The 23096-nt window shown below is 37.9% G+C and overlaps 2 protein-coding genes across 3 annotated transcripts; one reads left to right on the top strand and one right to left on the bottom strand.

Moving 5' to 3' along the window:
- Window positions 1-562: 562 nt before the first annotated feature.
- On the top strand, window positions 563-3155 carry LOC101851256 (the record flags this gene model as incomplete). Of its 2 annotated transcripts, none has more annotated exon segments than XM_005094910.3 (3): window positions 563-711; window positions 2297-2438; window positions 2832-3155. In XM_005094910.3, coding segments are annotated over 3 exon segments (517 nt in total), but the record flags the coding sequence as incomplete, so codon positions are not given.
- Window positions 3156-3690: 535 nt separating this feature from the next.
- On the bottom strand, window positions 3691-23074 carry LOC101851636 (tRNA (cytosine(72)-C(5))-methyltransferase NSUN6). The gene is made up of 11 exons (XM_005094911.3): window positions 22811-23074; window positions 20237-20361; window positions 16507-16638; window positions 16004-16105; window positions 15384-15477; window positions 14809-14965; window positions 14002-14203; window positions 13401-13530; window positions 12633-12790; window positions 11878-12003; window positions 3691-5032 (listed from the first exon to the last, which is right to left on the bottom strand). Exons 2-11 carry the CDS (start codon window positions 20291-20293, stop codon window positions 4793-4795), a joined length of 1398 nt encoding a protein of 465 aa, XP_005094968.1. The 5' UTR covers window positions 20294-20361; window positions 22811-23074; the 3' UTR covers window positions 3691-4792.
- Window positions 23075-23096: the final 22 nt, after the last annotated feature.

Genomic DNA, 23096 nt, shown 5'->3' with positions numbered 1-23096 from the left:
AATATATGAGAGTGTGTGTTTTGGGTGGGGGTGGGGGGTGGGGGGGGCTACTTTAATTTGATTATTTCTATTACATTTCAGGTCGTTGCAAAAGGACAGATTTGAAAGGTAGACTGCTTTGAGGAGAATAGAGCCGATTATGATTATTTTCAATGTCCTCTCAAATTTCTCAGAGCACATGCACCGTATTACATGTAGTACTTAGGCTACGATACAAGGCAATAATAGACCTCACAAGCCTGCACCCCCCCCCCCCCCCCCCTTTTTTTTTTCTCAAAAAGAACAGAGACGTCACACTTTTTGCAGGTAAGCTCAATACTTTGAAATCGACATCACTACTGACACGGTGGATGGATGCACACTATGACCTATGCCTGATGGCCAGGTGTATTTATGTCCACATTGCTCTTGTTCGACACTTACACTAATGAGTAATAATTAATGACTAAGTGTTGACAATTTTTCTTTGTTTTGGCTACTCCCCAGCCAGGTGGTTCATATGGTGCAAATTTATTTCTTTCAACAAAAAGATCTAACGTTTTCTTGGACTTTCTCATTGTAGGCGTGGAATACTCCACAAAGCAATAGATTGTTTACGCGATGTGTACAACCGTTGCCAAGATAACACCACAGTCAAGGCCGAACTCGACATGCTCTACAGTGTGCCTGACTGGCAAGCGGGGCAAGCCCTGCTGTGCCAGGACCTCAACCGTAAGTTAGGTATGGGAAGTCGCGTGACATTCATCTATTCCATCATGGCACGCCACTTCGCCCTAACCGAGTCACCAAACGTTTTTAATTTAATTAACGTCATGTGTGCCACTAGCTTTTGGGCACGGCTTGACACAACTGCAACATTGCTGTTCACTCTCTATCGACAAGAGCAGGTGTAAATTACAATGACCCGTTTACCCTCTCAGACATCTCTTTTCTTGGCCACGTATTGCAACAAAATTAAATGTTGCCCACTTTAGGCTTTGAAGAGGATCCAAAACTGTAGGCCTATGCCATTGGATTTCAAAATTGTGGAAACCAGTAAAGATTTTTCTTTAAATGCTCTTAGTCGAAAAGAGAGTACAGTATATTGGCGCTTTCTTTAGACCATAGATAGAAATCTAGAACTTTTTTTTCTTTTCTGATAATTTAAGCGGAGAGCGATCAATGTTTTAGCCAATAAAACCACAATAATAATAATATTAATAATAATAACATGATAGAAATATAGCAGTGTTTTACTTCAATTTTTTCGGATGGTGTGTACGTCAGTTGGGGGATGGGGAAGGAATGGCTGTAGAATGAACTAGTACTGGCAAAAATGCATGTCTTATAAATCAAATAATACGGTTATGCGCTTTTAGTACATAATGGCCAATAGTTTTGATGGGGTTTATTCAGAGGTGTCATAGAGACTGCAATAGTTCTGGACTTACTGCATCAGCATGCCAAACATTTTTCAAAAGTGGCACAACAGTAACAACTAGTTTTCAGGCTCAATACAGTTAGAAGGAACAAATTAAATAGGATACATTTTCTACTCTGGTTTAAATTTTTTATACAGGTGTCATTCTTTTTGACCAGTCATTAACATTATAGTAACTATTACATCTACCACCTCCCTCCCCCTTTGCCACAGACACGCAGACATAAACACACAGCGCACGCACACACGCTCACACGTACACACACACACACACACGCACATATATACACACAAACATACCCACAGCTGTATCATTCACAAGAGTGTGATTGAGAAATTCGGGCCACCACCATCAACACACATACACATAATTATTTGTATTTAAAACAAGAACTTGTAATCTATCAAGAATTAAAAGCCACCTATCATCAGCCATAAAATAGCATGTAATTAATTAATTGATTATCAGTCAAACTAAAAGTTAGAACAAAAAAACTCATCAATCAATCAAGCTACGCACTAGCTTATAATACATTTTAAAATTTGGCATGTTCTTACGGCATGCAAGGTCAATGAAAAACCTGTAATCAGAAAAAAGAGCAGATTTTGTTTTTTTTCAATTAACTCTGGAACAATTAGATCTAGAACTAGAGTACTTTACTTCTTTCGCCTCTAGATGCTTTCATTGCTTTGCTATGCTTTGGATGGCTCATACTTTCACTCTTTGATCATTTCTCCCAAATATAAGATTGATCTCTTCCTTCCCCCCCCCCGCCCACCCTTCTTCCCAACCTTGTCCTTTCCACCCCCTCTCTGCCCCACTGCCTTCCAACATCGATCCACTGTCCCCGACAATACTCTTGCTGTGCCTGGCAGTGTTCAAGGATCATTTTGACTGTGTGTCCAAATTTGGCCCTCGCATCTCCACATGCATCCTGATCCGCACACAGATGTTCCGTAAAGCCATCACTGACGCTGGAATCGCTCCATCCCGAACTCTTCATGATATCACATGCAAGTAAGTGTCAACCAGTAGGATGACAGGATGTACAAGTGTTAATGTTTTGGCACTAAATTTGTAATCTAATAGTAACAGGGTTATCATTAATTTTTTTTTATAAAAGTAGACACAATTACTGTCATGGTGATCCCTGGTCTAATTTTATTTAAAAGTGGACACGAGTATGAGTGTGCGAAGGAGAGAGAGAAGAGAAAGCGAGAGAGAGAAAAAAGTGCAACAGGAGATCTACAAAGACAGACAATAGTGTGCTTTTGTATGTGATTGTCAGCCTACGAGAGACAGAAAACAGTTGTATGTGTGTTTGTGAAACAATTCGGCTATGTTCGAGACAACGAGAAAGAATTGTTCAAAAGCCCAATCCTTATAAAATTCTCTTTTCTCTCATTCCAGTTTTGCAGAAAACATTGTCAACTGCCTAGAGCGACCTTTGGCACGAGCATGTCCAGTTCACGTTGTGGACACAATGGTGACCGCCCTCCACCGCTTCCTACCCCCAGCCTGTGCACCAGTGCCTGCAGTCAGAAAATTAAGCGATGGCAACGGTGATGCACATGCTGAGAGGGAAGCCTTTGTCTTTGAGACAGTCATTGTGGAGGGGGGTGAGGGAGAAAACTAAAGGGCCCAAAGGTTGGGGATAATAACAAAGTACAAACTGAAAAAAAGAGGGCTCATTCAAAAGGAAACATTAAAGTGACTACGGATAGAAAAAGGAAAGAAAAAAAAAAGGGGGGGGGGGAGGGATAAAGATAATAGAAGCAGTTGTATAGAGCTGGTAAAGATGAGACAATGAGTTAAGGCACAACCAGCAACTGCGGTTGTAGGGGATATGATAAAGGCCAGAAGCAGCAGGTTAGACGTAGGCAAGGGAAGAACTATAGAAAAAAGTGTTGTAGAAAAATCTGCAAGGGGATAGGGGGAGTAATTAAGAAGAAATGTACAAAATTGTAGCGGGGAATCCTTTGTTCCAAGGATCAAGGAAATGTGGGCTACACAAAATCAAGAAGCACCTATGGAGTATGTCTGTTATTAGTAGCTTTCGACTTGTCAAAGGTTTAGAATCATATACACACAGCATGTACAATGGTTCAGCTTTTACATTACTCTTATAAAGATATTACATCTGTCTCCTCTGAACCCAAACAGTAATAGCAGATGAATAGAAGATAAAAACTATTTATTAGAAATGATCTTTGATCTACAACCCCAAAAAAAGCTTTTCAAAGATGTGAAGTATGAAAACCATGACAACTTTTCTTTTTGACAATTACCGGTACATTTATTTCAAATTGCTCAACAGCACACTCCAAGAGATATCCTGTTACAACTGAAAACTGTGAAAAACGAAACAGCTGGAACATAATATATTACCGCGCACAGACATGTTCTCACACACACACACACACACACACGTGCACACCCACACACTAAACTATACACACATGGTACAGTAAACACATTTAAATAACACAAATATACCTCAACATATACTTTCCTTACAAGTTTCACTCACAAGACATATAGAAAAGATTACCCGGGACCTGTGGTAATTTACTGTGCTAACCCTCCATTGTTTGATACGTTTGTACATTCTGACCATTTGTTTTATATTATACGTACATGTGATGAACTAACAAAGTGCCTTCTCTTTATAGGCAGTGGCTGCATTTCTAGCTAGCAGAGCTAGACATGTTTATATACTGCAGGTAATGTTGCAATAAACTTGTTGATTGATGTCTCAAACTCAAGAGCAGTAATAAATCTGGTCAAATCACATGCCCTGAGTTTTGTTGTAATTGTTCCCAAAATAAAAGTTAGAAGTTAGATCTTAATCATTCAGTATTCGACAGTCAACTTCTTTCTAAAAGACAAAATAACTCACAAAGTTAAGGATGACAAGCAAATAACCAATATAGAAACATGTTCCAGTAGTTGAATGCTTGGCTCTCATAAAGTCAGTTCAATTATCACATTTACTGCACTCTAGCCCAGTCCTATAAATTCATTGTGGCTTTGATGACAAGAATATGTATCTCTTTTAAAGTTAGAGGTACATTCAATTTAGGAAGTCTAGAAGAGACACAAGAATATAGCTGATATTTGTCGAGTACCCAGCATAGCAAGCTGAAGGATCCGTTTGTCTGACCTTGCTTTCCCCAAAACGTCAGGTACTCTGAAATTTAAAGTAAAATATTCAAAATTTGTAGAATGTGAGGCTAACTATTTTTAGCTCAATACTCCCTCCAGAGTTATAATGGGCATGATGATCACATATCACAGCTGCCCATGGCTCAATCAAGGAGTAGAGAATTATAATAATTAAATATACAAGTATAGAATATTCTTTTTTTAACTTATGTTATTTTCCCTTGCCGCTTGTCTCCAGGACTCCCTTCAGACTTGACATGTTGATATACATCAGGACTGGACCTTTTCCTAAATACTGCTATAAAGAATCCAATGGTGTCCACATTGTAACATTCTCTGACATCGGGCTGTGTGAGTTGAATACTTGGATCGAACCTCTGCACCTTGGACAAGAGTTCACTTTTCAACTTTGACCCTGGCAAACCTGGGCCACCCAATTTGTGTGGCTGGAAAAGAAAGTAAAAAGAATTTTAAAATTGACAGCTCAACAAAAAGAGTGGCCACAAATACTCGTAGAAACTAACAGATACCTAAGCCCTTACTTTACCTCGAGAGACAGATAACACGACAGATATTATAATAATGAAAATTCAGAAAGAGAAGTTTCCCTGAACTAAGACAGGGCCTATGTGAAAGAAACTCTCCTAAACAGAGTAGTTTGTTATGCTAGCCAATCAAGACAAAGCTTCCAGCCATATTACAATTTCTCTAAAAGCTGCAGAGACTTTTTCTTCCCAAGATAAAACAATCTTCTCAATAAAGAAATGGCCCTTTAACTACACAAAAGGTAAAATATTGTCAATTGATTTCACTCAAACAAACAGAAAAAAACAACCAAAAGTGAACAACTAACTATATCGAACAGTTTCTAATATGCCTGTTTTAGTTAATGGAGAATTCTCTAATTCCAAACAAAAATATTAACAACATCATAATATAATTAATCTTTGTATCCCTGGCGGAGGGCTGGCTTGACATATGCCCTGGATTCTTAAAACAGGGGAAATCATTCCCTTAAATAACTTCATACAGTGGAGTCCACTTATAATGAGTCCGGAAAAAACTAGAAGTCTGTTATAAAGACACTATTCTAAAACCCCATTTTTTTTTCCTCTTTACCTTTGTAAATAAAATACTGCTATAGCGCTATCAGACAAACAAGCGAGTCGGTTATAGCGGAATATTCCTGCTGCTGTGCACAGTTCATAGGCCAATTATACATATGCAAAACCTCGCCAGTTGAGAAACTTGTTGGTGATCTTGCGAAACAAAGAATAGGGGAGCCCATGTGCGTCAACAATGAAGGCCGGAGCAACTGAGTAGGGAGGGTGTGGCATGCGCAGACAAGCAGAATGCATCGCGTGATCGGCCAGCGTAAGCCTAGTTTAGATTATCAAGGCCTACCATGCCTCTCACTTCTGAAATACGGGGATGGAGAGGTCACAGCAATGTGATGGATAGAGCAAATGTGTGATGTGCGCAAGCAGACAGAATGCACCACAGGGTGGGGTGGGGTGGGGGAAAACACAGCGGGTGAGTTAGCCCAGAACCCTTTCTTTCTGATCGCCAACTCCGAGCTGTCAGTCCACATCGCTAGATCTAGCGCTAGAGAAAGAAGCCTGATTCGATTTTTGATCAAGTAAGACCTAGAGGTCATGTTGAAACAAAATCATCATCAGGGGAGATAGCAAAAGGAAATAAACAGGACACCAAACTCATAGATTAGGCCTACTTTACAGTTTCCCTTGAATTTATTACTGGATCCCTTATAGCGAGAATCCTACTAAAACGGACATTTTGCTCCGGTCCCCTCCCTCTCGTTATAACGGGATTTCACTGTACTAAGTTTTTAAAAGATTTTTTTTTAATTTTATCTTTGGGGCTATGCTGACCAAAACAACACAGGTAAGAGGATTGAAGAAGTATGTCAGTCCTTTAACCTCATCCTTCTTCAAGATGAGGATTCAACCAAAACACTTCTTCATAGGACACATAGGACCCTCCACAGACCAGATTTCACCCTGGTCTCTGGTGATTTACACTACTGCAGTGAAGAGATGCTAGACTGTAGGGCCTATATCTAGTGACCATCGACCCGTTCTCACCAAAATCAGTATATTGAAACACAGACAAAGGAAAAGAAGAACCCGTTGGAACTTCAAGAAGGCAAACTGGGATCTCTTCAGAAAAACAGCTGAGGACACCGTTAAACTGGTTGATCTAGACAATAAAAGTATAGACGCCCTTAATAGTAATAGTGAACTCACCTCCACCATCTTAGATGTTGCAAAGAAGAGTATCCCATAGGGGTGCAGAACCAACTATAAACCCTTTTAGAACGAACGCTTGGAGAAAGCTACAAAAACTAAAAATGATGCCAGACATGAATATATATGAGTAAGAGCTAAAAAATATGGGCAAGAAAATTAGATACAAAAAGGCCGTAGCAGAGGCTAAACTTGTCACCAAGGAATCTAAGAAGGAAGCCTGGACGCAAAAGTGTGAGGGACTCAATTTACATCAAGGTAGACGTGAAGCTTGGTCACTTCTAAATAACCTCACTGGCGAAAAAAGGAAAGAAAACCCCAAAATACTACACACAGAAACCGAAGTTCTCACCAGAGAGTTCAAAAAAGCTGAACACCTCAATAAACATTTTGCCTCCATTAATAAGAGCAGGAAAAGGAATGACCTTGACAGGGGTCTACTGAGTGTTCTGAAAGGAAAAGAGAGAGATCTGATGACACTGAGTATCTTCCAGAACTTCTTAAGTAAGCGAGAGTTGGACTGTGCAATCAAGAAACTGAAGAAGCGAAAAAGCCCAGGTCCTGATAAAGTACACAATGAGATGCTACAAAACCTTGGTGAAAAAGCCAAATTGCTACTTCTTAAGCTCTACAACAGAACATGGACTGAGGGAAATCTGCCTAAAGCATGGAAACTAGCTACTATAAACCCAATCTTAAAGAAAGGAAAGAAGGCCAATGACCCTAAAAACTACCGCCCAATACAGTGGAACTCGGATTCAACGAGGTCGCCGGGCCTGACCTAAAATCTCGTTGAATCCGAGTGTTCGTTATAGCAAACACGAGGTTATGTGTAGATATAATTACAGGCAGTGAGCAAGTTATGTATAAAAAGAAGTCACAAGTAGTGCCTGAAAACTGAAATGTCTACATATTATGAGCTGTGTAAAAAAAAAAGACTGATTCGTTCAAATGCACGCCGTGTCATCTCAATTGCTTACCAAAAAAGTTGTGTTGCTGTGTAGAAGAGCCTAGCATACGGCAACTTTTAATTCCATAGACCAGCGCACAATTCATTACACAGATCTAAGACTAGCTTATCATTGTAATAATGATCAGTTGCCGAAGGGGAAAAGACTGTGACCCGTTTGAATCTGCGACGTTCAACGCCCGAACCGCCAATGCCCCCCCCCCCCTCTCCCCGACACGCACACACAGTACAGTGACACATGTGCAGGCCGCCCATCCGACCCCGACACACGCCAGAGTAGAAACGTGCGCGTGCCAAGACGCATGTGTTGGTATGAAAAAAGGCCACAGATTGGTCGCATGCAATCGGCTAAGTGAATAATGGTTCACGATGTAGGTGCAATGGATGGTTTCCAGGAATAGATAAGGTTCGTTCTGGTAGAAAAATGAGCGAAGCCACGTTTGTGGGGGCTGTTCACCCTGGAAGCGACCTTGTTGAATCCGAGCTCGCTGATTTAAGTGCTCGTTGAATCCGGGTTATTTTTATTGATATTAAAGAAGAAAAAAAATGGGGAATCTATTTCCTCTCGTTAAATCCGAGTTCCACTGTATCACTCACGTCCTGTATTGGCAAGCTCTGCGAAAGAATCCTCAATTCTCGTCTTTATTGGTGGCTTGAGTCTTCAGGTCTGATATCACAGTGTCAAGCAGGATTCAGGTCAAAAGGCAGGACAGAAGACCAACTCTTCAGGCTTACACAGAAAATCATTGATGGATTTCAAAGAGGGGAACAGACAACAGCTGTGTTTGTGGATCTCCAACAAGCCTATGATAGAGTGTGGAGGAAAGGACTACTCTTAAAACTGCAGAACATGGGAATCAAGGGATATATGTACTCCTGGATTAAATCATTCCTTACAGATAGACTTATCCAGACCCAGATGGATGAAACCCTATCTTCAAAAGCAGTACTGGAGGAAGGACTCCCACAGGGATCTTCTATCAGGTGTACCTTATTCCTTGTCTTCCTCAATGATGTTTCAGATGTTCTCAAAACAGAAAAAAAACGTTTTTGCTGATGACCTGGTCCTTTGGCACACTGGAAACTCGACAACAATAAGCAGACGAAGACTACAAGATGATCTAAATTCCCTAGGAACCTATTGCCGTTTATGGAAGATGAAAGTAAATTGCGAAAAAATTGTCTACTCTGTTTTTACCAGAAGCTATAACCTTGTAAATGCAGAAATCCCTCTCAAAATAGATGGTACCAACTTAAAAAAGGAGAATAACCCTGTGTATCTTGGAGTACAACTTGACAGCAAGCTCAACCTGAAACAACACACCAACAACCTTAGGAAAAAGGCTATGAAGAGACTTAAAAATCTCATGAAACGACTAGCCAGTACCAACTGGAGATCAGACAAGAACACCTTGAGAGGCCTCTATTAAGGATATATACCAGAGCTGCTTTTGATTATAATCTTGTTCAACAAAATATTTGCAGTAAAACTACAAAGAACTCAATGGACACCATCCAAAACCAAGCTCTTCGTCTTATCTCTGGCGGAATGAGATCCTTACCGACAGCGGCCTGTGAAATCCACACAAATATTGAGCCATTAGAAACTCGAAGAAAACGGGCAGCTTTAGAAGTGTATGAAAGATTTAAAAGGCTAGAAAATAACCACCCTAATAGAATCCTTGTTGACAAGTGGAAACCTAATCAAAGACTAAAAAATACAAAATCTGTACTTGACACTGTTCTCAATCTTCAAGAAAAACATCACCTCCCTGAAAGACGAGAACCTCTGGAAAGAGTTCCCTCAACTCTCCCACCACATCTCACCATAGCAAAGCCAGAAATTTAGGAAAACACTTTTGGACAAGAGCAATAAAAACACATATCCTGTAGCACTAAAACATTCTGCCCTTGAAACAATTGATTCCTATCCACCAACATGGATCCACTCATACACTGATGGATCTGCCCGTAAGGCAACAATCAACGCTGGATATGGGTCAGTGATCAACTTGCCCAGTGGGATAAAAAAAAAGAAGTCTTTAGTTCCAGCGGGTCCTTCTGCTCCAATTTCATTGCCGAACAACAGGCTATCACCAACACAGCAAACTACATTAACTACTTGCTTGACACTAACCCACTTGCTACCACAGACATCGTTATCTTTACAGACAGCCTTTCAACACTAGAGACATTTGAGAGTGGGACTGATGTGAACAAAGATATTTGCACTTAATTTGGAGTCTACATAATTTGATAAGTAGGCACCACGTCAGAGTAATCCTACAATGGATTCCTGCCCACACTGGGATACCGGGAAATGAAAGAGCTGATGCTCTGGCAAAGAAAAGAGCTAGCCTCCCTCAGCCTGAAATTCCTACGAATTACATCACCTGCTGCCAAATTATCAAGTCAAACCTCAAGGAAGAGTGGATGAATGATTGGGCCACAGGTACGACAGGAAGGAGGATGTATGGCCACATGAATAAACCTCTGGTCAAAGATCCAACCAATGAGTTGATGAGGGGAGATCAATCCATAATCTTCTAACTTAGAACACAACATGTACCCCTCAACCAACATCTCAATCGAATTAGAGTAAAGCAGTCTGCTGCCTACCCACTATGTGACTACCCCTCAGAGACAGTGGAACATCATCTGTTCTTCTGTAGAAAACTAACTGATTTAAGGGGATGTTTTCTTCCCAAGTTACCCCACACATCTAATTGCCTCTACTCCTCAAGACAACAATTAGAACAGACATGCAGCTATTACCGAATGGCATCAGGCAGAAGAGTTAACGCGCAGATGCTACTGGGTCGCTAACAACAACAACAACAACAAAAACAAAATGATCTGAGAAAAATGCGACTACATTTCAAAATGAGCACTAGATCTAGACCTAGTTCTAACAACTCCATTTTTACTGTGATCTAGGGTGAGCAAATTATTTATTAACCCTACCCGTACGTCGTGTTTTACTATCGTATCTCTATACAACAAGGGGGAACTCTGTGAAACCACTTTCCAAAGAGAAAATTTATTCATTAATCCAATCCATACGCTTTGCATAGCAGTCTGTTAAAATGATTTTTTGAGAAATACTGAAAGTTTCAAAGAGATATTTGCACTAGGAGTATTTCAAAAAGTGAAGAATACAACCCAGAGGGTACAAAATGACCCCTGGGCGTACAGATAGGGTTAATACCTCTATAAGTTGTGACTACCAGTTTGCACATTTAACCCATCAACTTCATCAAATTTAATTAAGATATAATGCAGTTGCTCAGGTGAATTAAAAATACAATATTCTAGTAGATAGGATTTTTTAATGTGTTTTTGTCTTCATTTGGTCAGGATCGCTTCTGGGCCGAGTCATTGTGTACTAAAAATTGTCTTTTGATTTGTCTATGATCCCAAAAACACAATGCTGACCTGTGCAGATCTAACATATCCAATAACTTCCAGGCTTTCGCAAATTTACAGCAAGGTCAAGTTCTACCAGCTTCTTTTGGTGTTCTTAGTTAGCAAATGGTAGTGGTACTTTCTGGCCCTTCTAGCATAGCTGCCAACTTTTCAAAACTCAACATCAGACTCTCTCCTTCGGCGGGGTCCAGGGGCAGATTTCACAGGCGGATAACACATACAAAAATCGATATTCGGTATTAGTACACATCATGCCCTGTGTCGATATTTACTAACAATAAAGACAAAGTGGACGCAACCAACACAAAACATTTGTTCATTTCCCATGAGCACCCAAGTACCAAAGTACTTGTGGGCTCATCAGTGAATTAAAATTGTGAAAGGCTTTTTTCCCAAAACAAAATCTCTGTGTATTATTACAAAAATGTGAAATTGTATTTTTCAATGCGATGTCGGAATCATACTAAATACGATTTTATCGTACTGGTTGACAGCTATGTTCTAGTTCTAGTTCAACTAGTTGGTAAGTCGGTATAGACCAACTGATGACACAGCCACAGACTCGACTTTGAATCCTTTTGAGCATGCTATCTCCTTGGAGACACCCTGCAGCTCTCCTATAACTCACCGCGTCACAAAGCTCCAGATCTGGACACTTGGTGAGGAGTCGAGCCACCTGGTCCTCGTTCTCGTCCACGCACACGGTGCAGGTGCTGTACACCAGAACGCCTCCAGGACGCACAAGCTGCACCGCCTGGTCACACACACACATAGGGGAAGAAACAAACCTTTACATTAAATTACACCACAAGTTATTAGCCCTCCCTCACACACATATATTTATATAATGGGAAAGAAGTAAATGTTCACCTCAAAAGTAATTGGTCCACCCTCACACATACATGGGAGAAAAAAATAAACCTTTACATCACAAGTTATAGGCCTACCTTCACACATATATGGGGGAAAAGTAAACCTCTATAACACAAGTTATAGGCCTATCCTCACACATGGAAAGAAATAAACTTTTACATCACAAGTTATAGTAACTTATAGGCATACCCTCAAAGACTTGCTCATAATGAATGTTGACAGACACCACCAGAGGCATAAAAAAGTATTTTAAAACTCATTCTTTAATCATTCTATAGATCCAAACTGAAAGCCATGTTATTGGAAAAAAAGCCTAAAAAACTTCTCAGCATTGACTTTTTGCAAAAAGATACATACAACAGTTATACACATGACACTTTTATATCCTTTATCTCCTGCTAGTAAGTAATGCACAGACTGCTGATGAATACCCCTTGACTGAAAAGAAGCAACTTGTTAAAATTAAAAGGAATATGCCTGTTTTAGCTGAGACAACAGTAGGCTACTCACCGACAGAAGTATTTTGTGTTGTAGCACTGGGTAAGACTTGAGCTGGTTCAGAGACAGCCTGTTCACAGCACAGGGTCGCTGGCCCAAGGCACTGCATGGGGCGTCCACCAGGACCCGGTCAAATGAGGCTGGCAGGTAGGGGGGTGAGTCATCTGGACCTGGGGTTCAAATGTTATGACAAAGCTCTAAACTTCAAACTTGTTGGTAGCCGAGTTGTAGTTCTCAGTGTTTTGGGACAATAACACAACAACTTTTGTTTTATGGTGCTTGCAACACAATTAGGTCATTTAGATGCCAAAGATTAGAGGTGTTACAAAAGAGTAACAAGCGCAAAAAAGGAGGAGGGATAAGAACAACAGATGATTGATAGGAAAGAAGAAGGTAAAGCACATCAGAGCACCCACCAACCATCCACTAACACAACAACAAATTATTAATTTTAATTAGCCAGATTTCACAAGAAACGATGAATACAAAAAAAAACAGTGAAAAAAGTAGCAGTAGAAGGACCAGACCACACTATGTACAAGTAAGAAACCTACTGGCTTGGTAGTCAAGAGGCAAAGAGAAGCATTATTTTAACCCAGCACACTCAATTTGCGGAGACATAAAAAGCAATAAGGCCCAATTGCTAGAAAATCAGTACAAATTTTCATTTTCCTAACACGACACTACACAATAGTCAAAAGTTTGGACCAAGCTGACTATAAGCAAGGACAAAGCCAAAAGACTGAAGAATAGATATATCTGTGAAACAGCACAACTTACCTGAAATATCTGACACAGCTTTCGTGGAGTCAAACTGAAAACATTTGACATTGTCTAACCCCAGTTTTTCCATGAGATTAGACATCTTTGAAGCTCTTTCTGAACTTTTTTCTAAAGCCACTACCACACCCTGAATGGAAGAAAGAAAAATCATTGAAGCTGACACTGTTTCATGCATTCTATTTTTTTTTTGGGGGGGGAAAGATTGTACCTGTATTTAGTCGAACAAAAACAGACCTGCATCCAGTGTAAGCCATATGTACATAATACAGGACTATTATATACAATAATACTTCTAAAAAAGAGAACTACTTTACAATTAAACCACAGGCCTGTAGTAAGAGTTTTGAATTTTAAGAAAGCATCTACTTTCCATGCTAACAAGGCTGAACTTTTCTAAGCGATGGGCATTGCTCCTAAGAAAACACTGAGCTTCCCCATCAATACCCTCAATGTATCTAAATTACAAGACAGTACTCAATGCTTTCAAAATCTTATTTTTAATTGCAAAGGTATTTCTGACTTTTTTTTTTCAAATGTAGAGAATGCCTATAATATAATTACAACTGAGTTAACGGTACACAGAATCTGAAGTACTCACAGAATTCTTCATGAGAGCAGCTATGTGAGATGTTTTACCACCTGGTGCAGCACACATATCAAGAACTCTCTCTCCTGGTTGAGGGCCAAGGAAATGGGCACATGCCATTGATGGTAAATTTTGTGAAAACACCCATGGGAACGGGAGATCATTCATGGCAGGAGCTTCATACACTGGTTGTGTCATCAAAATTCCAATACCCCTGTGAATAGGCAAACTGAGTTGTTCAAAGGTGGGCATGAGAGAAAAAGGGTGGAGAAAAAGATAAGTAAAGTGTTTTGAACTGAGAGTGAGATAAAAAAGGAATGTATGGAGAAAATGGAAATGATCTAGTCTTGAGCCTGTGGGTGGCAATGCTTTTAATAATTTTAAGTTATAAAGAACTAAGAAATGGCAAGATGATTGGTAAAAACAGCAAAAAATTAAGAGGGAAGAGCCTAATGGCAGCGCTCTCCTTTCCTATCCCTAAGTTAAAAAAATACTACCTGAATTCTTCCATATATCATTCAATGAAAAATGAGAAGAAAAACATCTTTCCACCCATAACGTTAAGAAATTGTAATAATTTTTAATAATAACACCAACACTTTCAGATTTTTTACTGAAAGAAAATCAAATACCTTTATGAATAGATTTCAATCAGAAACACAAACTAATCTCAAAAGAAAACATTACGCAGAGTAAAGATTTAACAGAGAAACTTTGATAATTTTAGAGGTATAGGATCTTAAAAAATTGGCATCTTTATCATATCCATGTTGCCAATACAAAAATAACAAAAAACATTTTCAGTAACTGAACACTCACCGGACACCACCACTGGCGTTGAACAAATCGGACCGGGCCACCTGAGCCACACCATTTCCGACATGGAATTTCCGACCAGGGTATTTCCCAGCAAACCCTTTGAGACACTTCCCATCAAGGTCTGAGAAGACTGACACAGTGTCACCAGCTCTCAGATCTGAAGCAAAAGAGAATTTATTATGAACAGCTGACAACAAAACGAAACAAAACAAAACAAATACTCAACGTTCGGCCAGAAGCCAGAACTGGTACCCTCATATCTAGAGAAGGTGAGCAAAAGGGGAAAAATGGATAGCGTTTTAAAGAGAAACTGTTCATAGGTACATCCACTGTAATTAAATCATTCTACATCAAATTACTATTGGGTACCCAATAACTTCAATAACACGGCTGCATCTTTCAACCATAAAGTTAATGCAGCCAGTCGACACACCAGGGCAGTCAGCAATTCAGAACTGAGAGAGCCAATACACAGCAACTGACGAGACAAAACGTTTTTAAAAGTTTAGAAGTATGAATAATAATAACATAGCCTCATTTGACATTTTCCACATCAGAACTGCTCTTCTACTCACTTTGAGGACATGCCATAATGCCTTGAGCAAAGACATTGGCTCCTCTCAGCACTGCCATTCCACAAGACAAATCCACAACAATTTCTTTTTCTACCTGAAAAATATAATAGAATTCTAGAATACAAAAGAAACATTTTAAAAAATCTTTTGAAGTGGCAATTTTTGGGTTGCTTTTTTAAACCCTATTACTTATTACTACAAAATCAAATGTTCATAAGATTCCAGGGAAGCTGAAAAAATAACATTACATAAATCTCTCTCTCTCTCTCTCTCTCTCTCTCTCTCTGTGTCTATCTCTCTCTCTCTCTCTCTCTCTCTCTCTCTCTCTCTCTCTCTCTCTCTCTCTCTCTCTCTCTCTCTCTCTCTCTCTCTCTCTCTCTCTCTCTCTCTCCCACACACGCTCTCTCTCTCTCTCTCTCCCTCCCTCCCTCCCTCCCTCCCTCTCTCTCTCCCTCCCTCCCTCTCTCTCTCTCTCTCTCTCTCCCACACACGCATGCACACACGCATGCATGCAGCACGCACAAACACACATACACACACACGCACACTCAAATAACACAAACTTACACAGAGAAAGAAAGGAAGAATGCATCAACATATTTTAAAGAGCTGGTATTCACCTGAGGCAAACTGAAAGGTCCTCGGTTTTCAATGATGATGCAGTCATCAATCACAGGATGTTGATATAAGGTAAACTCAGCCATACCAGTCAGTTTGCATTGCTGAAAAGGACAAAATTTCATTCTTTCATATTTGTACATTTGAGTCAACGTAAAGACATGCTCACATTTAGTTCAGGGGAATACCAAGATGCAAACATAGGTAACAGTCAAAGTTTTGCAACCATACAAAATGAGGCTTAAATCATTTAGGTTGTTAGGATGAAATAACAAATTGTATTCCGTTTATTTCATGTTTAAAGAACATTCTACTTATGTGCTGAAACATATTCACTGGTCAAATTTATATCAATTTCTGCCATCCTATTTTTTTAAAAATCATAACACTTGGCAAATTTAATGTTAGAGCAAAAATGTGTTTATATTTTTATTTGCAGGACATGATGACTTCAAGAAAATTTCAAGAGAAGCCTAACTAAAACTTTAAATACAGTTTATTTTACCTCTGCAAGAACACCTCTGAGAGCCTCTATAGCTGTTGTTATATCTGTTAGCTGTAGGTTGATCCGCAGGGTGGAGAACAATGGTGGTCTGCACAGAATCTTCAACAGGTGAGACAAATTGCTGGAATTTTTCTGTTGCGGGAGAGACGTATAGAAGGTATAATACAATCATAAAAAAGTATTTTAAAAAACAACTAGAAAAGGAATTTAAATACCAGTATAATATCAATAAAAATCGACAGCTAAAGTAAATGGACGATTAGACTTGAGAAAAAGAATAATTGATCATATCGGGAATATACATAAGTCCAGAATATTAAATCATGAACTGCAATGAAGACAAAGTTGAACTTTTAATAACAAAACTGTTGATTCACAATGACTTGCAACACTCATCAGTTCAAAGTAAAAATGATCTAATGTATCCAAGCCTGGACAAATTGCACAATAATATTATAAGAAATATTTTTCTGTGTTCAACTTAGAGGTCTTGCAAAAAATTACTTAAATCTAAAACATTTTTTAAACCAGGTTGACCCCCACCAGGTATAATATTGCCTCTATTGCAGGCTTAAATTTGAATTTGATTCACTTGATCTGTATAAGAGCATTTGCCAAAAGGTGGGATACCTGGGTGTGACAAATGAGGTCCAAAATCAACTTTATGTAATAATTCTTTAATCACCCATATTATATAGCCTAATGATTGCTCTTTCAGACTCAGTAACTGCCAAAGCTGTATATGCAAGGGTCTTGGTGTAATTCTGACTTGAATGACGGAAATAGCAAAAAGTTCGTTCATAACAATGATGACACAAATTTATGAATACTCGAAGTTCCTTTCTTCAGCTAGGCTGATGTTATATTTTGAGACATAGCAAATAACTTCCAAAACTACATAGAATTGACAATTTATAAAAATCTTTATTAATTTTTGATAAAATTACTTTTTTGTGTCATAATAGTTATGAACGAACAATAAGTGACCAAAATACTATCAATTATATCAAGTTTCATCGACTAGAATTGTCTAAAATAACACTCAATTGACTCATTATAGTCAAGTGATAAATGAAAGACCATTAAACAGCTATTTTTAAACGCAAACTGGTCTTAGGGCATATTATGCATAAATTTAAAGTTCGTTCATAACCATTATGACACACTGTTTCGTTCATAACTATTATGACAAATTTTACTTTTGGCCCCTAAAATTTACTTATATTGTTCTGTCTTTCACATAAAACGGTTTTCATTTATGAGGCTTTCCTTAAAATGATAGATTCCTCTATGTAGGGAGAATTCAAAGTTTATATTTCCTGAAAAACCCTTAGAATACCTTTAAAATGGTTCGTTCATAACAATTATGACAAACTTCAATTTTGACCTAAAAATTTACTCATTTTGATCTGTCATTCATTTTTTAAAACTTTTATTAAATGAAACTCTCCTCATAATATGTATCTCTGTACATGTTTTTTAAAGTTTGTTAACACTGAAAAGCCCTCAAAATATATAAAATGGACTATAAATAGTTCGTTCATAACCATTACTACAAAAGTATAATACTAATTAAAATCCACACCCATACACTTATGATAAAAATCAAAATATCAGAATGTATGCAAGGTCTATTCTGTCCTTTAGTTGGGTTAAAATTAAAAATACATCCCAAAACAACTGTAAATTACATGGAATTAGGTTTCGTTCATAACCGTTATGACACACTGTTTCGTTCATAACTATTATGACAAATTTTACTTTTGGCCCCTAAAATTTACTTATATTGTTCTGTCTTTCACATAAAACGGTTTTCATTTATGAGGCTTTCCTTAAAATGATAGATTCCTCTATGTAGGGAGAATTCAAAGTTTATATTTCCTGAAAAACCCTTAGAATACCTTTAAAATGGTTCGTTCATAACAATTATGACAAACTTCAATTTTGACCTAAAAATTTACTCATTTTGATCTGTCATTCATTTTTTAAAACTTTTATTAAATGAAACTCTCCTCATAATATGTATCTCTGTACATGTTTTTTAAAGTTTGTTAACACTGAAAAGCCCTCAAAATATATAAAATGGACTATAAATAGTTCGTTCATAACCATTACTACAAAAGTATAATACTAATTAAAATCCACACCCATACACTTATGATAAAAATCAAAATATCAGAATGTATGCAAGGTCTATTCTGTCCTTTAGTTGGGTTAAAATTAAAAATACATCCCAAAACAACTGTAAATTACATGGAATTAGGTTTCGTTCATAACCGTTATGACACACTGTTTCGTTCATAACTATTATGACAAATTTTACTTTGGGCCCAAAAAATTAACTTATTGTTCTGTCATTCACATAAAATTGTTTTAATTTATGAGACTCTCCTCAAAATAAGGTTATATGTTGGAAGAATTCAAAGTTTAATCACTGAAAAACCCTTAGAATACCTTTAATTGTTCGTTCATAACTATTATGACAAACTTCAGTTTTGACCTAAAAATTAATATTTTGACCTGTCATTTACTTTAAAATTTCATATTAAATGAAAGTTTCCTCATAATATGTATCTGTGTACATGTTTTTAATGTTTATCAACTCTGTAAAGCCCTCAGAGTACAATATGTAGTTCGTTCATAACCATTACTACAAAAGTAAAATACTAATTAAAATCCAGACCCATACACTTATCATAAAAATCAAAATATCAGAATGTAAGCAAGGTCTGATACATCCTCAAGTTGGGTTAAAATTAAAAATACATCCCAAAACAACTGTAAATTACATGGAATAAGGTTTCGTTCATAACCATTATGACACACTGTCACGTTCATAACATGATGACAATCCATTATGACAAGCATATTTTTGCCTCTCCTTCGCTTCTCTTTTGAGTCATCAGCACGATACTCTTCCATGTTCATTCCACCATGTAAAAGGATGTTGTGAAAAAGTGGGAAGTCCCTCACATGATATTTTGCAGAAATATCATAAAGTGTTTGTTCATAACATCATTATGACAAACCTGGATTATCTCAATCAAAGTCATATTTAAGCAAAACCATGCGATGGAGCAGAAAATTACCCTTCTGATGGATCAATGTCAAACCAATGTTTAATACCGGTCATTTCCCGGGATGATATGTTTAACGATTTGGGTTTTCTAGACCTTGGAAAGTCTGATGATGTAATTATGACACGAGTTATGAACGAACTTATAAATTTTACTCAGCAATAACATCCTTAATATAAAAAAATAAAACCCTTTTTATGGACACACGCTGTTATGATGGTGTATACAAACTATTTTCAATGTTTGAATGCACTACTGTTTGATAGTTTAAGATTAACAATATTCTGTATTTAACATACAATTACGTGTGCACTCAGGATGAGTAAAAAATGACCTATTTTTAGTACTATTATCTTTCTATGTAGAGATATAAGATGCACACATCAATCTACTTGCTCATGCAGCTTGACCAACTTATTTCCTTGCCATATGCATAAAGTTTTCAGAAGAAAACATATTTTACCATGAGTAGTGGTTGATTAAAAAAGTCCTCATGCAAACACCCCCACCTTTTGGCAAAAGCTCTAAAACATTTACTGACAATATTGGCAATGAAAGACGAAGGGGGTCTGTTTTATTTGAGCAAAGAAAACCAGCTCAGAGCATGAAAATTTACTAGCCAATAGATCTTAATTATTAAAAACAAAGCCTACAGGAAAAGACTCCACCAAAGCTGTGTGGACATCAGGCTGCAACTGCAGTTCTTCCATCTCGAATAATCAGTGGTCAATCAGATTCACATTCATATATATGGGAGACACCAGATCAAACACAATCCCTGGGGAACAAATTGGGCAGTAAAGAAAATGAAATATTTCAGAAAGTTTCATAAAACGAAGTGGCTATTCTGACTCGAGCCTGAATAGTCTGCCGTGTCTTAGATTCGAACTCAAAGCTCCAATGTCCTTTACTTTGAATGACTGACTTTTTGTTCCCTTTGAAAAGGTTTTAATTTTTCTCTTCTAATTTCTAACTGGACTTACAATTGATCAATGATTTGTGAGGCATCGCGGTGAAATCAGGCACTCGTCAAAATAACAAAATTGGAGAAGCACGCAATTTCCCATCAGTTTTGCAATTATAATCTAATTTTCAAATTTTGTTCAACCCTTTTGTGTCCAAATAAAAACACATTTCCATGTGAATTACATCGAAAAACGTTGATTAAAAGCTCAAAATATGCAATTTTTCAATTTTGAAGGACTAGCAATAAACTTTGGCAGCCATTTTCTCGCTATTTCTATCTCTGAAACCAAGTGAACTTACCTCTTTCTATCACAAATATATCTTCATTTCTGCTCAAGATAAATGGGTATTCTTTTCATCAAAAGCAAGATAAATGAACAAGCTTTAAGATGATATACCAATAACTCCCCATGCACAGAAATTGACGAGCGCCTGATTCCACCGCATAGTGACACATTTTGTCTTTCTCGTCAAACAAAACAGGTTTAGACTACCTTTTGATGGTATAAATAATCCTTTGTTGTTCTGAAACTTTGATTTTCAATTTTTCTTCACTGCTTTGAGCTCAGATTGCCATTTCTCTAGCTGTTTGCCTTTGTTGTGTTGTGTTTCAAATTTTGCAACTGTTGTTCACTTTTGATGTCACTAATAATTTTCTACTCTTTAACCATGTAATTCAGGGTGGGTCTGAATAAACCCACAGACCAGCTTTTATATTTTCACCAAACACTCACACATGAATACAAATCAAAACAGAACACTTTGAACTTTTATTTTTGTTGTTGTTGTGAATTTCATTCTGTCATGTCACTGGAAATTTTTCCAAAAATAAAATTCGTTCCAATTTTTAAACAATCATAAGAATTAAAGTATTTATTAGACCTAGAGAACTTAAATTTTTTGCAATACATTAAGTTTGAAAGTTACTTTACTGTGTCAAAAAATAATTACAATAGGGTAATTCTGAGAGTTGGGGTGGTGTTTTGAAATACCCCCAAAAATGCCAGTACTCAGCGTTAGTGATTTGTGAAAGGGGCCAGTAGTCAGTGAGTTAATGTTCTATGACGTAAAGCACGCACAATAATAAAATAAAAGACACCTCAAACAAACACTAGCCAAATATTATATCAAAACTAGGCCCTCGCTGGCGCCGTAACTGTCATTTCTATTCTATAGCGCTGTAAAACATCTACATGCCATGCCTAACTAAGTTCACGCGTTGTATCTAAACATATATATATGATTATAACAGGATAGTCAACAGTGGAAACGAGACCTATAAATCGCTCTTTGAGATAACCCAAGCGGTGACGACACCTGTAGTGAGTTTGGGGGTACATTAATATTAATAAGACGGCACATCTCAAATGTGCTCCTCTGCCAAATAGCGCCAAAACATAGCCCACAGTAGGCCTATATATATAAACGCCATATAGACTGTGCACTATTCCATGCCAAAATTATGTGGGCCCCGGAGCAATCCAGCGGAGTGCTCAAGTGAATTGTGATTGGTTCATTGTCTTGTCGCTATTTTAAGTGACTCTGTGACCGTGAACATGAGGGAGGTGAACGTGACATACTTATACTTAGTCTTAAGTCACCGTCCTATGAGTTGTGCTTAAATGAATGGTTTTGTTGTGGAGTGGTGAAAGGTACGTATTACTTAGTGTTCAGTTGTAATGCAGGATGGATGAAATTGACGTTTAGCTAACAAACATATTTAGTTCTAGAAGTCAAAGCCACAAGTAAAAAGAATGAAAATAAAAGCACAAGGTCTTTCTTCACCAATCCAAGGATCCTAAAATTATTCACCATCCCATTTACTCTGCCTTTGATTATCTTCAGCCAAAGATAGCTTAATTGTGCACGCCCAGTTTTTAGACCCACGAGCCGCCCCTGAATGTCATAGTCATATCATATAGGCCTACATACATGAACTTGGAAGAACAATCTGATCAGACATTTCCAATGGAATTCTAAACATTATCCAGAAAGGTGACACCCAAAATAGCGAGACACACACAGACTAGAAATAGAATCTACAGCTAAAATTACAGTTGTTTGGGCCCCTCACCCTCGGCGGACCTCTCATAAGTCTCATTTTCCTTCCAACGACTAGGCTAGGCATTTTGTCATTAAACGATAATAAAAATAATAATAAATTAATAATAAACACAGAAGTCCGAAGTAGAATTCTAAGACTACACAGGAGACTAAGCCTACGACTACACTAAAAACCTATTGCGGACGCTTAGGCCTACCTGTTTTTTAGAATGGTAGCTGGGAACTTGCAGCGCATTTTTGTTCTATTTCAAAATGTTGCACCATTTGATCGAAATTGACCACTTAGAAAACTTCACAAAGATTACTCATCGGCCTAGAATCAAGAGATCTCATTCAAGAGGTAGAATCTACTTCGACAACTTGGCCAAGTTTACAGAGGTGTACGATAGCTGAGTCTGAGCCTAGTTTGTTTGTACTGCTAGAACTAGAAGAAGGCAGAGCTCGTTTCCCAAGCAAGGCCTATCGATACTTGTCCTATCGATT

Source organism: Aplysia californica, unplaced genomic scaffold (assembly GCF_000002075.1).
Source record: "Aplysia californica isolate F4 #8 unplaced genomic scaffold, AplCal3.0 scaffold00091, whole genome shotgun sequence".
NCBI lineage: Eukaryota > Metazoa > Mollusca > Gastropoda > Aplysiida > Aplysiidae > Aplysia > Aplysia californica.
The sequence above is the reverse complement of the archived record's forward strand: the minus strand, read 5'-3'. Positions and strand labels throughout refer to the sequence as shown.